The sequence below is a fragment of the Scyliorhinus canicula genome, chromosome 8, assembly GCF_902713615.1.
Source record: "Scyliorhinus canicula chromosome 8, sScyCan1.1, whole genome shotgun sequence".
Taxonomy (NCBI): Eukaryota; Metazoa; Chordata; class Chondrichthyes; order Carcharhiniformes; family Scyliorhinidae; genus Scyliorhinus; species Scyliorhinus canicula.
The window spans coordinates 18,907,587-18,919,960 of NC_052153.1; the positions used below are offsets into that span (position 1 = coordinate 18,907,587).

At 46.1% G+C, this 12,374-nt stretch overlaps 1 protein-coding gene across 2 annotated transcripts in view; it reads right to left on the reverse strand.

Annotated features, from left to right (window-relative positions):
• Positions 1-12,374, reverse strand: part of dnah6 (dynein, axonemal, heavy chain 6) — a 389,182-nt gene that overhangs the window by 148,210 nt on the left and 228,598 nt on the right. For both annotated transcript variants that reach the window (XM_038804236.1, XM_038804238.1), the window contains 3 exons: positions 11,670-11,822; positions 8,902-9,042; positions 2,438-2,680 (listed from right to left, as the gene is read on the reverse strand). In XM_038804236.1, the coding sequence (XP_038660164.1) occupies positions 2,438-2,680; positions 8,902-9,042; positions 11,670-11,822 (537 nt within the window). The remainder of the gene's footprint in view (positions 1-2,437; positions 2,681-8,901; positions 9,043-11,669; positions 11,823-12,374) is intronic.

Below are 12,374 nucleotides of genomic sequence, written 5' to 3' on the forward strand. Positions count from 1 at the left end.
AGGTGCAATGTTGGCCGGCTGAAGACGGATAGCGGGGATAACAACAAATTACTGCAGCTGCTGGAATCTGAAACAGAAACTACTGGACAATCTCAGCAGGTCTGACAGCGTCTGTGGAGAGAAAAGGGAGCGAACGCTTCAAGTCTGGATGACTCTTGGTTAAAGCTGGAGAAAACTGGAAATAGGGTCAGATTTATACTGTAGTAGTGGGTGGGGGGGGGGGGGGTGCGCGGAGCAGAGGGGCTGGATAGAGGGGTAGCGATCGGTGGAGATTGACAAAGGTGCTGAGGACAGAAGACAAAAGGAATGTAAATGGGGGTGATTAGGGCTAAGAAGGGAGCTGATATGGGCAGGGTTAGAAAGGTAAAGAAGCTCTAGTTGCACAGCGTGGACATGGCTGTTAAGTACTTGTACTTAACCCTCACCTCTGTGAATAAACTAGTCATTCCACACTTTCTACGGCTCTTTGTACTGATGGGCTGTGTTCTTGTAGTCCTGACCTGAAAACTGGATCCCTGCACCAGAAAAAGGCAGGATTCTCAGTCCAGGGTTTCCAACATGGACTTTGTGCAAGATTGGCAGCACATTGGTGGTGTCCCTTCGCAGTGACTGGACAGATCAGTCATGCCTATCTCTTGTAGGAAATGAGGATGCCTGCCACAATGTGCAGGGCTAGCGTCGCCCATTTCAATCATTGTCCACATGTGCTCTCTATACCGTTTGAGGTGTGGCTGGCTCCCCATCCCATTTGTTTCAGATGTCAGTGACACGGAACCTCAAGGGTACAGCTCAAAAAGGATGGCTTAAGATCAGGAGAGGTGAAACTTTCCCCGCTGCATCACCCATGATATGACCCCAGACATTGGGAGCATGAAGCTGCCATCAGCTAGATAGGAGTCAGATATTCATAGAAGCTCTATGAGGATCTATGCACTGTCACCACTGCAAGTTGTCATCATCCTGCTGCAATGTAGGATCTAAGGACAACCACAATGTCCCCATCACAGGAGCCTTATCATAGAGGGTGTGCGCGGCCAGCAGTCACACATTGTCATCAGAGCAATGCTCACAGAAGGCATATGAAGATAATAGGATGTCTACACTGGATGTCCTCATCATCCTCCATAAATCTCGCAGCAATGAGCACATCCCCAGTTCATCTGCCTTGTCTGGACATCACTATTGCCTCCTGGTTGGCATACTCTCTCTTATGGACCCTCAATGATTGCCATTGACTCCAGTTTTGCTCAGGCTCCTTGATGCCATACTCGATCAAATGCTGCCTTGATGTCAAAGATTATCACTCTCTTTAGTGTAATGGTTATCACATTAGTCTGACACACGAAAGGTCCCTTGTATAAAACCAGGCTAAGCCATCATTGAATGGGTGGTGGAGTTGTGGCATTGTCACTGGACTAATAAACTACTGACCCAGGGTAATGTCTAGTGAACCCATGTTCAAATCCCACCATGGTAGATGGTGAAATTTGAATTGAATAGAAATCTGGAATCAAAAGTTGAATGATGACCATGAAACTATTGTCGATTGTCATAAAAACCCATCTGGTGTACTCTATCCTTCAGGGAAGGAAATCTGTGATCCTTACCTGGCCTAGCCTACACGTTACTCCAGATCCACAGCAATGTGGCTGATTCTTAAATGCCCCCTCAAGCACAATTAGGGATTGGCAGTGACACCCACACCCCATGAAAGAATATTGAACTCTCACCTCACCTCTGGAGTTCAGTGCTTTGTCCACGTTTGAACCAAGGCTGTAATGAGGTCAAGAGCTGAGTGACCATGGCAGCAAACAAACTGAGCATCAGTGAGCAGGTTACTGCTGAGTAAATGCTGCTTGATGGCAATGTTTGTGACCCCTTCAATTACTTTACTGATGATCAAGAGTAGATTGATCGGGCGGTAATTGGTCAGGTTGGATTTGTCCTGTTTATTGTGTACAGGACATACCTGGACAATTTTCCACATTAATGAGTAGATGCCAGTGTTGTAGCTGGAATAGCTTGGCTAGAGGTGCGGCAAGTCCTGGAGCACAAGTCTTCTCTTCAAGAGTACTATTGCTGGAATATGGTAAGGGTCCACATCCTTTTCAGTATCCATTGCCATCAGCCGTTTCTTGATATCATGTGGAGTGAATCAAATTGGCTGAAGACTGACATTTGCGATGCTGGGGAACTGTGGATGAGGCCTTTCTTTGGACTTTAACTTGTTTTGTATTCATTTCTCACATTTCTTACCTCTGTAAGGAGCCATGCTGGTCTGACTATGTTGCTTGAACATTTCAAATGGACTTTCAAGAAATCAAACAACTCCTTAACTGCTGCCTATCTTATTTTAAAGACTGATTTTATGTTTTTACTTAAATAACAGTTGAAAAAAGGAACCTTTGTGGAGTAACTTCAAAGACTACAGCTTTACCGAAATTAGTTCCTTCCGTTTCTCCTCTAGCATGGCCAAGTACAGGTTAATCAGCTCGAGGTAAGATGTGGGTGTCGTATAGTACCTCCGTCGCAGCTCAGCATAATATTGTTCCGCCTTATCATTCACACTTGTGTGGACTTGTACACACATTTCAGAAAACTTCTCCTTCATTTCATCACTGCCAAGGTCAATGTTTGCAAAGAAGTTCCTTGATACAGAAAGGAGAGCTTCTCGTGGCCACTGGAAGACAAAGGATAGGTTGAATGACTTCTCCATCACTTTATTGACAAAAACATTTTAATAGCATTTTTCAATTCACTGTTTATTCATGATGAGTCGAATCTCACAGCACACCATACTTGAAATTTTAACAGAATGGAACGATCTATATGAGACAAGCTCAGGTTGGATCTAGAAAGGTGGGTAGAGACAATCATCACTAACCATTGAAAACTGAGATTGCACGTTTAAGGGAGGTTTTCTTTCATTGCTTGATGTAAGTTAAACTATGAAATTTCATAAATATAAACAAAAAATATAAAGCCGATCTGAATGTGTGTAATTTTTTTAAAAATCTACTTAAAATGCTATAATTAAAGGACTAGAAATATGGGGCGAGATCATCCGGCTGTTCATCCGATGTGGGGTGGTCTCAATGGGAAATCCAGTTGCAATGATGAGAAACCCTCTTGAACATGTGCAACGTGAGGATACTGCTACAATCCCTCTGGTTAAACCGTAAACCAAAATAACCACATTTTCTGCTTTTCCTCCAAATGAAGAAATCACCAACAAGATTTCACTTTTTGTAACTTTTACTTTAACACGATTCAAAACCAATGTAAATTAAACATGAATCAGCAACCAAATGATGCTGTAAATAAAAGGTCAGTACAAAGTCAGTACAACAAAGATACACCTCTGATAACCACAAACATTCCCCTTCAGCATTTGTGGAATGACATAGCTATACAATTCCACAAAATATGGTTCTTCATCCACTCAGCATAGGTCAGGCAGATCTGCCTAACAACAGCTTCACCTCAGAGTTTCATGGGTACAATTATCAACATGCACACTTCTATTGAACCTCTTTCCCTCGGATCACAACAGCCCTGATGGTGTAGCTTTCCAAAGTTCCTCTTTAACTGACCAACCAATAACACCCTGGTTCACGGTTTGAACACTTCTGGGAAAACACCGAGCTCTTTAACATCACCAAGCTATTCACACAACTTTTCAGGTTTTAGATCCTTTTAGCCAGCTTCTATTCCCTCCAAGAGCTCCTGTCTCTGCTTCCGCCAATCAGAAAAAACTCACCTCGTCCTGAGAGCAATTTACTGCTTCTCCTCATGAACTTGCCCTTCATGTCTCTGTTAGAATTATCTTTGTGTATGCATCTGTGCCTTCATTTTCCAGTTCCTCTGCTTTGTCTGGCTTCATAGCTTCTGATCTGCAAACTTCTTGTTGATATTGCTTCCATGTATTTTTAAAATAAATTTAGAGTACCCAATTCATTTTTTTTCCAATTGAGGGGCAATTTAGCATGGCCAATTCACCTACCCTGCACATCATTTCGGGATGATGGGGGTGAGACCGACGCAGATACGGGGAGAATGTGCTAACTCCACACAGACAGTGACCCGGGGCCGGGATCGAACCCGGTCCTCAGCACCGTGAAACAGCAGTGCTAACCACTGCATCACGGTGCCGCCCTGTGTTGCTTCCATGTTAAGAGTTCGCAAGTCACATGGACCAATATGGCGGGACTGTCATATGAGGAAAGACTAAGTCGGTTAGGATTATATTCATTGGAGTTTAGAAGAGTGAGACGGAATCTCATAGAAACTTACAAAATTCTAACAGGATTAGACAGGGAAGATTCAGGAAGAATATTCCCGATGATGGGGGAGTTCAGAACTAGGCGTCATAGTTTGAGGATAAGGAGTAAACCTTTCAGGACTGAGGTGAGGAGAAATTTCTTCACCCAGAGAGTGGTGGATCTGTGGAATTCACGACCACACAGAAAGTGGTTGAGACCAAAACATTGTGTAATTTCAAGAAGGAATTAGATATAGCTCTTGGGGCTAAAGGGATGGAGGGATATGAGGGGGGGGAGGGATATGAGGCTGGATAAGGGTATTGAACATTTTAAAAAAATATATCTTTATTCAAGTTTTTAATATTTCAACATTTCAAAAGGCAACAAAGTCCCCACCCCCGCCCTCCACCTCAATAACCTGAAACAAAAGCCCAACTTTGCCCCAACACCCCATTTAACAGCTGACGGTAACCAACTCTTTAAAATCTAGTATAAACAAACCCCATCTCTTCTGGAACCCCTCACTTTCCCCCCTCAAAACAAATTTGACCTTCTCCAAATACAAAAACCCCATTAAGTCTCCCAGCCATACTGAGGCACTGGATGGAGAAGCTGACCTCCACCCCAACAAGACCCGCCTCCAAACAATCAGTGAGCCAAAGGCTAAAACATCTGCCCCCGCTCCCATCTTCAGCTCCGGCAAGTCCGACCCCCCTAAATATGGTCCCCAGGGGACAGTGCTCCAAATCCATGTGCAGGATCATCGACATGGGGCTGAAGAATGACGTCCAAAATTTCTCCAACTTCGGGCAGGGCCAGAACATATGTACATGTTTGGCTGGACCCCTCCCACACCATTCACAGATGTCCTCCACCCCCTCAAACAATCAGCTCATCCTCGACTTCGTCAGGGGCGCTCTGTATACCACCTTGAGCTGTATCAACCCCAGCCCCGTACGAGGTTGAGGTTGAGGCAGTCACCCTCCGCAGTACCTCCACAGTCCTTGCTCCAGCGCCATCCCAAGCTCTTCCCCCCTTTTGACCTTAACCCTCTCTAACAAAGCCATGTCCTTCTCCAAAATTTTCCCGTAGATTACCGAGATGACGCCCCCCCCCCCTCCAGCCCGATCACTGACCGCATCCCCGGCAATAATGAGGAAGGCGCGCCACCGAAAAAGTCAGGAAATGGTCCTGCGCGAAATCTTGCACCTGCATGTAACTGAAAACCTCCCCCCGCAAATCCGAAACTCTTCCAAACTTACAAACTGCCCATCTAGAAATAAGGCCTTCACTTGTATCAAACCCATTCCTCCCATCCGGAAACCTAGCATCCTGGGCAGCACACTAGCATTCCTGGCTTGGGTCACTGTCTGTGCGGAGTCTGCACATTCTCCCCGTGTGTGCGTTGTCATAATATACACCAGTATATCATGGTGCAGGCACACACTGGCGGACACACACAGGAACCAATCAACATGTACAAACACCGCAGCCAATCACCAGTTAGAATACACACACTATAAAGGCAGAGGGCACCACGGTTCCCGTTCATTCTGGGTGCTGCCTCTGAGTGTAACAAGAACTCATCCAGCCCAGCACAGACTCACAACACGTGCTGAGAGAATCAACTGGTTCGCACAAGGCTTAGGTCTCTAGTTTAAGTTAGCATCATTTAGACCCACAGTCATCATGTGTTAGTTAGTTAGAAGTAGTTAATAAAATTGAGTTGAACCTTCATCAGTGTTGGAAGTGTCTGTTCATCTCTCAAGTCTACACTATCCAACAGTTCATAGTACCAGAAGTTGAGGGATGCTCGCACTTCTGAGACCTACCTTTCAGTGATCTGCCTTCCACCAGTCTCGCGCCATCCTACAGAATGGACTCCATTTGCCCACCGCCGCCTCTTTGCATTGCAGGGAATCTTGGCTCGAACTGGAAACTTTTCAAACAGCGCTTCCAGCTGTACCTCGAAGCCAGGGACCTGGAAGCTGCCTCGGACGCACGGAAGATTGCTCTCTTCCTCTTCACAGCCGGTGACCACGCTCTGCACATTTTCATCTCGCTCACCTTCGATGAGGGGGAGGACAAATCGAAGTTCAAGACCATAATTCTGAAGTTCGAGAGCCACTGCGCGGTCGAGGTCAACGAGAGCTTCGAGAGATACATGTTTCAGCAGCGAATTCAGGGAAAGGACGAGCCTTTCCAGCCCTTTATTATCCACCTCCGCGTCCTTGCGCAGTCCTGCAACTACGGGTCCACCTCTGACTCCCTGCTCCGTGACCAGATTGTTTTTGGTGTTCAATCTGAGCCCCTGCGCCAGCAGCTAATAAAAGTAAAGCAGCTCACTCTCTCCATGGCCATTGAGACCTGTGTACTTTATGAACATGCCTCCACATGCTACTCCTGCATCCAGGCTGCTGAAACGGTGCGGCAAGCTCCTTACGAGGCAGAACGGGTCCAGATGATAAAATCTTTTCAGACTCTGGATCTGAACGATGGCGGCCATTTCACGTGCTTTTTGAGGAGTCCCGTGCTTACACACAGCGAGTGTGTGACATCACCGACCACTTCACGCAGGTGGATCGCCTCAATTAAGTTAGCATCATTTAGACCACACAGTCATCGTGTGTTAGTTAGTTAGAAGTAGTTAATTAAATTGAGTTGAACCTTCATCAGTGTTGGAAGTGTCTGTTCATCTCTCAAGTCTACACTAGCCAACACTTCATGCATGGGTTTCCACTGGGTGCTCCGGCTTCCTCCCATGGTCCAAAGTGGGAGGTGGATTGGCCATGCTAAATTGCCCTTAGTGTCCAAAATTGCACTTAGTGTTGGGTGCGGTTGCTGGGTTATGGGATAGGGTGGAGGTGTGGGGTTGGGTCGGGTGCTCTTTTCAAGAGCCGGTGCGTATTCGATGGGCCGAATGGCCTCCTTCTGCACTATAAATTCTATGATTCATCCATCCTCGCTGGCTCAAACCCATGATTCCCTCGGATCAGCATCCACATCAACTCCACCCCTAACCTGAAGTGCAGCTGAAATTGCCTCCATATCTTCAACGTGGCCACCACCACCGAACTCCACGAATATTTCCCTGGGGCACCTCCCTTGACCCTGGAAAATTCACTGGGGTTCGCAACCAAGACTCTTGGGGGTCAGTGCTCAGTCTAAGTGCCTGGACCACCGGTCGGTGGATTTTTGTGGCCAGAGATTACCATTATCTCAAACAGGTGTACTGGAAATCAGAGGAATGGTCACCATGGACAATTCGCACATGCTCTCAATAATGTTTCTCAGTTACGCACAGCTACTCATCCACCTTCTTGAGCATAAGTGTTGAGATATGTGGAGGCCAATGTTCAGGGCCAAAAACATAAATTCCCCGAGAACTTGTTTCACTCTTAAGTAATATATTTTTGAAACCAGATTATGACCAGAGGTTGCATCTAAACCGAAGTGACTAGAGCATTAAATTTTTTCAATGTTATTTCAACATGCATGGGCTCATTATCATACACAAGTGGACAATGGGGGAGTTGATTTGCAGTATCAGCTGAAAGGGTTAGCAAGAGCCCTGAGTCAAGGTATTCAGAGGGAAATGGAGTGTGCAGGCGTGGGTAGAGAAATCAGGGGTGGAATTCTCCATAGCCCGATGCCAAAAGCGGGATTGGCGATCGGCGGGGAATGGCTTCCAACGCCAGATTCGGGACAGGCGCCGGTTCGCGATGCTTCTCCCCCTCCAAATCGGCATCATTGGGACGCACGCAGCACGCTGTCGCAACGTCGTTGCGCGTCATCAGCCAGCCTACCCGCGATGCTCCGCCCCAGTTCACAAATGCGTGGGCCACCTGTGGTCTCAGCAGTCGGAAACTTCGCGTGCCGGCGGACAGTGTCCAGCGCCGCCACACTCGCCCGAGATCCGTGCATCCGTGCTGCTGGCCGGGGGGGGGGGGGGGGTGGCTTCTGCTAGGGCCAGGGTGAGTGCTGGGGGGTGGCCAGGGGGTGGGCTGTGGGGTCAGGGTATACAGGCTAGGGTTCCAACATGGCCAGTGCCATGTTTTTCGGCACGACTGGTGGAGCTCGTCAGACGTGCATGCACAGCCCGAAACCCGGCGGCTCTCCGGCCGTTTTCCACGCGATCCACGGGTGGCACCGGTGCTAGCATCCTGCTGGTACCAGAATTGGTGAGGGGTTCATTCGGATTTTCCCGTCATGAATCACCCGCGGATTCTCTGTTGGCACCGGCACTTAGCCTCAGTAATGGAGAATTCTGCCCCTGAAAGACCACAATTTGTGCCCATTTTTGAAGTGGCCGGCAATGGTCCCTTTAAGGACTACTAGAAATGCCTCTCCAGGTCCAGCATCAGGGTCAATGATGGGCCTTCATTATAAATAATTAAATAAAAGTCTATTTTGGTGTAGAAGCACTGGTTGCCCGTTGAGAATTAAGAGGGCTTCGGGCGACCAGTGGGTTTTTAGGTACAAATTTTACTTGCCTACTTTCCCGTTTTTCAGTGTGCATGGGGCAATGGTGCCCTTGTAAGCTTATTAAACGCTGTGTTTTCTATTCTCCTTTAAAAATGAAACAGTTAAATATGAGAAATGATGGAGGTTAGAAATGTTTCAGCAAGTTACCACATACCTGCACAAACCAGTCAATGGTACAACAGTTTACAAGGGATGGAAACATTCGACACCGAGCTCGAAATGAGTCACCAACAGGACTCATGCACAGCACAATGTGCAGCTTCTGCCGAACACGGTTGATGAAAAATTGAAAGACCTGAAAAAAAGGACAAACAATTAATGGATGCATATGTCTTTCCTACACAATGAATTTTCTTCATTATATAATGACTGCATAATGACAAATCAGCAAGGACTTGTTGAAGAAAGATCTCGAGTGAAAAATTAAATGAATTGGTCAAAATTAATGACATAATTGCTACAATGGGTGGCATGGTAGCACAGTGGTTAGCACTTCTGCCTCACAGAGCCTGGGACCCGGGTTCAATTCCGACCAGGGGGCACTGTCTGTGTGGGAAATATTAGGATTCATTAACGGAATGCAATAGTGTCCAGGCTGTGTAAATTGTAAGTTCACAGTTTTCTAAAATACAGTGGCCTAGTTTTCCCTGTCAAGTTTCACATGACAGTCACCTCAACAGTAAAAGTATTTCACTGGATACGACATCCATGCTCATAAAATAATTTTTTCCAACTATTTTACAAGGAACACTCAGCACGGTAGCTAGCATAAATGCTTCACAGCTCCAGGGTCCCAGGTTCGATTCCCGGCTGGGTCACTGTCTGTGTGGAGTCTGCACGTCCTCCCCGTGTGTGCGTGGGTTTCCTCCGGGTGCTCCGGTTTCCTCCCACAGTCCAAAGATGTGCGGGTTAGGTGGATTGGCCATGCTAAATTGCCCGTAGTGTCCTAAAAAGTAAGGTTAAGGGGGGGTGGGGGTTGTTGGGTTACGAGTATAGGGTGGATACGTGGGTTTGAGTAGGGTGATCATTGCTCGGCACAACATCGAGGGCCGAAGGGCCTGTTCTGTGCTGTACTGTTCTATGTTCTATGAACCACTATTTTTCAGTGATTTAAGGGTATTATCATCCCCCAAATCTGAAACACGTGGAATTTCCAAGTACCTTACCATTGTTGCGATCTTTGTGACTTAAATAATCCAGGTAACATTTCAAACAATCTATTCCACACACTGTAAATGTACATCTGTCATCTAATATGGTACAATTGAAGGACTCTATGACCAGTACATTCATCACCAGACTGAAACTTTTCATTCCTCAAACAATACCTTTTCTTTGATAAATATCATCCACTTCTTTTCTGAGTCTTCTGTCTCGTGTTTGGTTTCAAGTACCCTATTACATCTCTTAGGACAGTTTATAGCAAAGTGGAATTTCAAATCCCACCTAAAACACTGATTGACCACACCTGGGCACTTCTGGGTTCATTTTTCTGTTGAAATTTCCCAATTCATTCCTCCTGCCACAATTGTTAAAGGTGTTGCTGTCCTCATCGTTTTCAATTACAAATCTTCTGTTGTGTTGACGTTTGCGGCCTGTTCCTCGCCATCCCATTAACATTGAGTCTTCCGTAGTCTGTCTTATCGGCGTTCAGCCCATTTGTGTGATGAATGTTGCGGGAAGGAATGTTTTCCCAAGAACAATTTTAGAGCCTCTGACATTCGGGTAGGTGGATTGGTCATGCTAAATTGCCCCTTAGTGTCCAGGGATGTGAAGGTTAGGTTATGGGGTTGCAGGGGTAGGCTGGGTCATGGATCGGTGCGGACTCGATGGGCTGAATGGCCTCCTTCTGCACTGTAGAGATTTGATGAACCAGAGTTTCAGGAGGGATGGGGGGGGGGGGATTGTGGTGGTCATATGTTCAAAAGAGTGTGTGGCCATTGTCCAGGGCAGGGACATTCTAAACCTTTCGTGTGCACCTGGCGTAAAGTCTCATAGTCTCTCAAACTAAAGTAAGAAACTTGGCTTGAATGGCTTCTTCTGCTTTTGATATCATCCCACTTGACTTTACCTGGCAGGAGTGCCAGAGTGACGTTGTTAGATCAGGGTACATTGTTACCAACAGGCTCTGTGTTGCATGTTAAAAGAATGACCCAACCAAATTCGAGTGGGCGTCTTTTCAAGCTGCTTGAAGAGCAGCTTAAAATAAAAGACAATGGGATCCAGGGAAGACATTGGCAGGTAAAGGTACGCAACTGACTTTAACCATCGACCTGCCAGATGGTTGGGCAAGATTAAAATCAACCCCCATTTGTGACATTGCAACAGTATTCCTCCCATTCCAGCGACCATCCTTTGAAAGCACCAGTGTTTAGGTCAGATCATATAGTCAGAAAATGCCCCCGCATCAACTTCATATACGAGGTATCCAATTCCATTTCTGTGCCTTGAGGGGGAAGCTTTGGACAAGCAGTGATCTAAACTTTCTTGTGGGGCAACTACACATTGTCGCCCAGTTAACAGAAACTTACCAATAGAGGGAAAGTAAATATTCAATCAACCATTCTGGGCCATGGGCAGCACGGTGGAGGCAGCACGGTGGCCTAGTGGTTAGCACAACCGCCTCACGGCGCTGAGGTCCCAGGTTCGATTCCGGCTCTGGGTCACTGTCTGTGTGGAGTTTGCACATTCTCCCCGTGTCTGCGTGGGTTTCGCCCCCACAACCCAAAAATGTGCAGAGTAGGTGGATTGGCCACGCTAAATTGCCCCTTAATTGGAAAAAATAATTGAGGAATCTAAATTTATAAAAAAAAAAACATTCTGGGCCACAAGACAAAATCCCAAGTTTCCGCCACCTACCAAATGTTATGAATAAACCAAAGTGACTCTACTCCAACATCAGTATTTTAAAAAAACTCTTACTTCATCTCGGTTTCCTTCTGATAACCCAGCATCCTTAGCTTTTGGACGAGTGGCAGCAAGGACTTGCTCGAGCTCATCCTTCTCAAACAAGTTGGGAACTTCTCCTGAGTTGAGGATGTTATTGATGTCTTCTAGAAACTCTTCTGCCACTATCTGTTGGGAAACAAAGTAAGTTAGCACAATCTCAAGTGTGCTGGTAATTATACCGATCAAACAATCAAAAGCAGGAAATATACTCAACAGCTGACATAGCACGAATCATTCTAGGTAACTATGTCCAAAGTGTTTGAATCTGGAGTCTTTTACTTGTACTACATGTACTGTGGCTGGCTATGTCTCACTATTATTCATTGAAGATGTGATTAAGAGCTACGGCTAAATACTACGGCCTTAAAATTCAGCTGCCCAACACCCATTTTTCCTTGGTTGTTGAATAATCTGCTAATCTTCCAATTTGGAGGCAGGAAGATTTCTGGCCAGAAGTGAACCATCTGGAATATCAGAAAAGGCACATGTATTCAAGGCAAGGTAATCCATGGAAATTATTTCATCTAACGGGTATAGGCAGGATAATTCTTGCTCAGAAAAATCTAGAACGACCTATCACAGCAAAACCTGCAAGGTTACGTTGTGGTTGAAGATAGGTGTGCAAGATCCAAGGGAAGGGCAGCATAACCATGCTTCGAAAGTCATTTCTTTGATTCC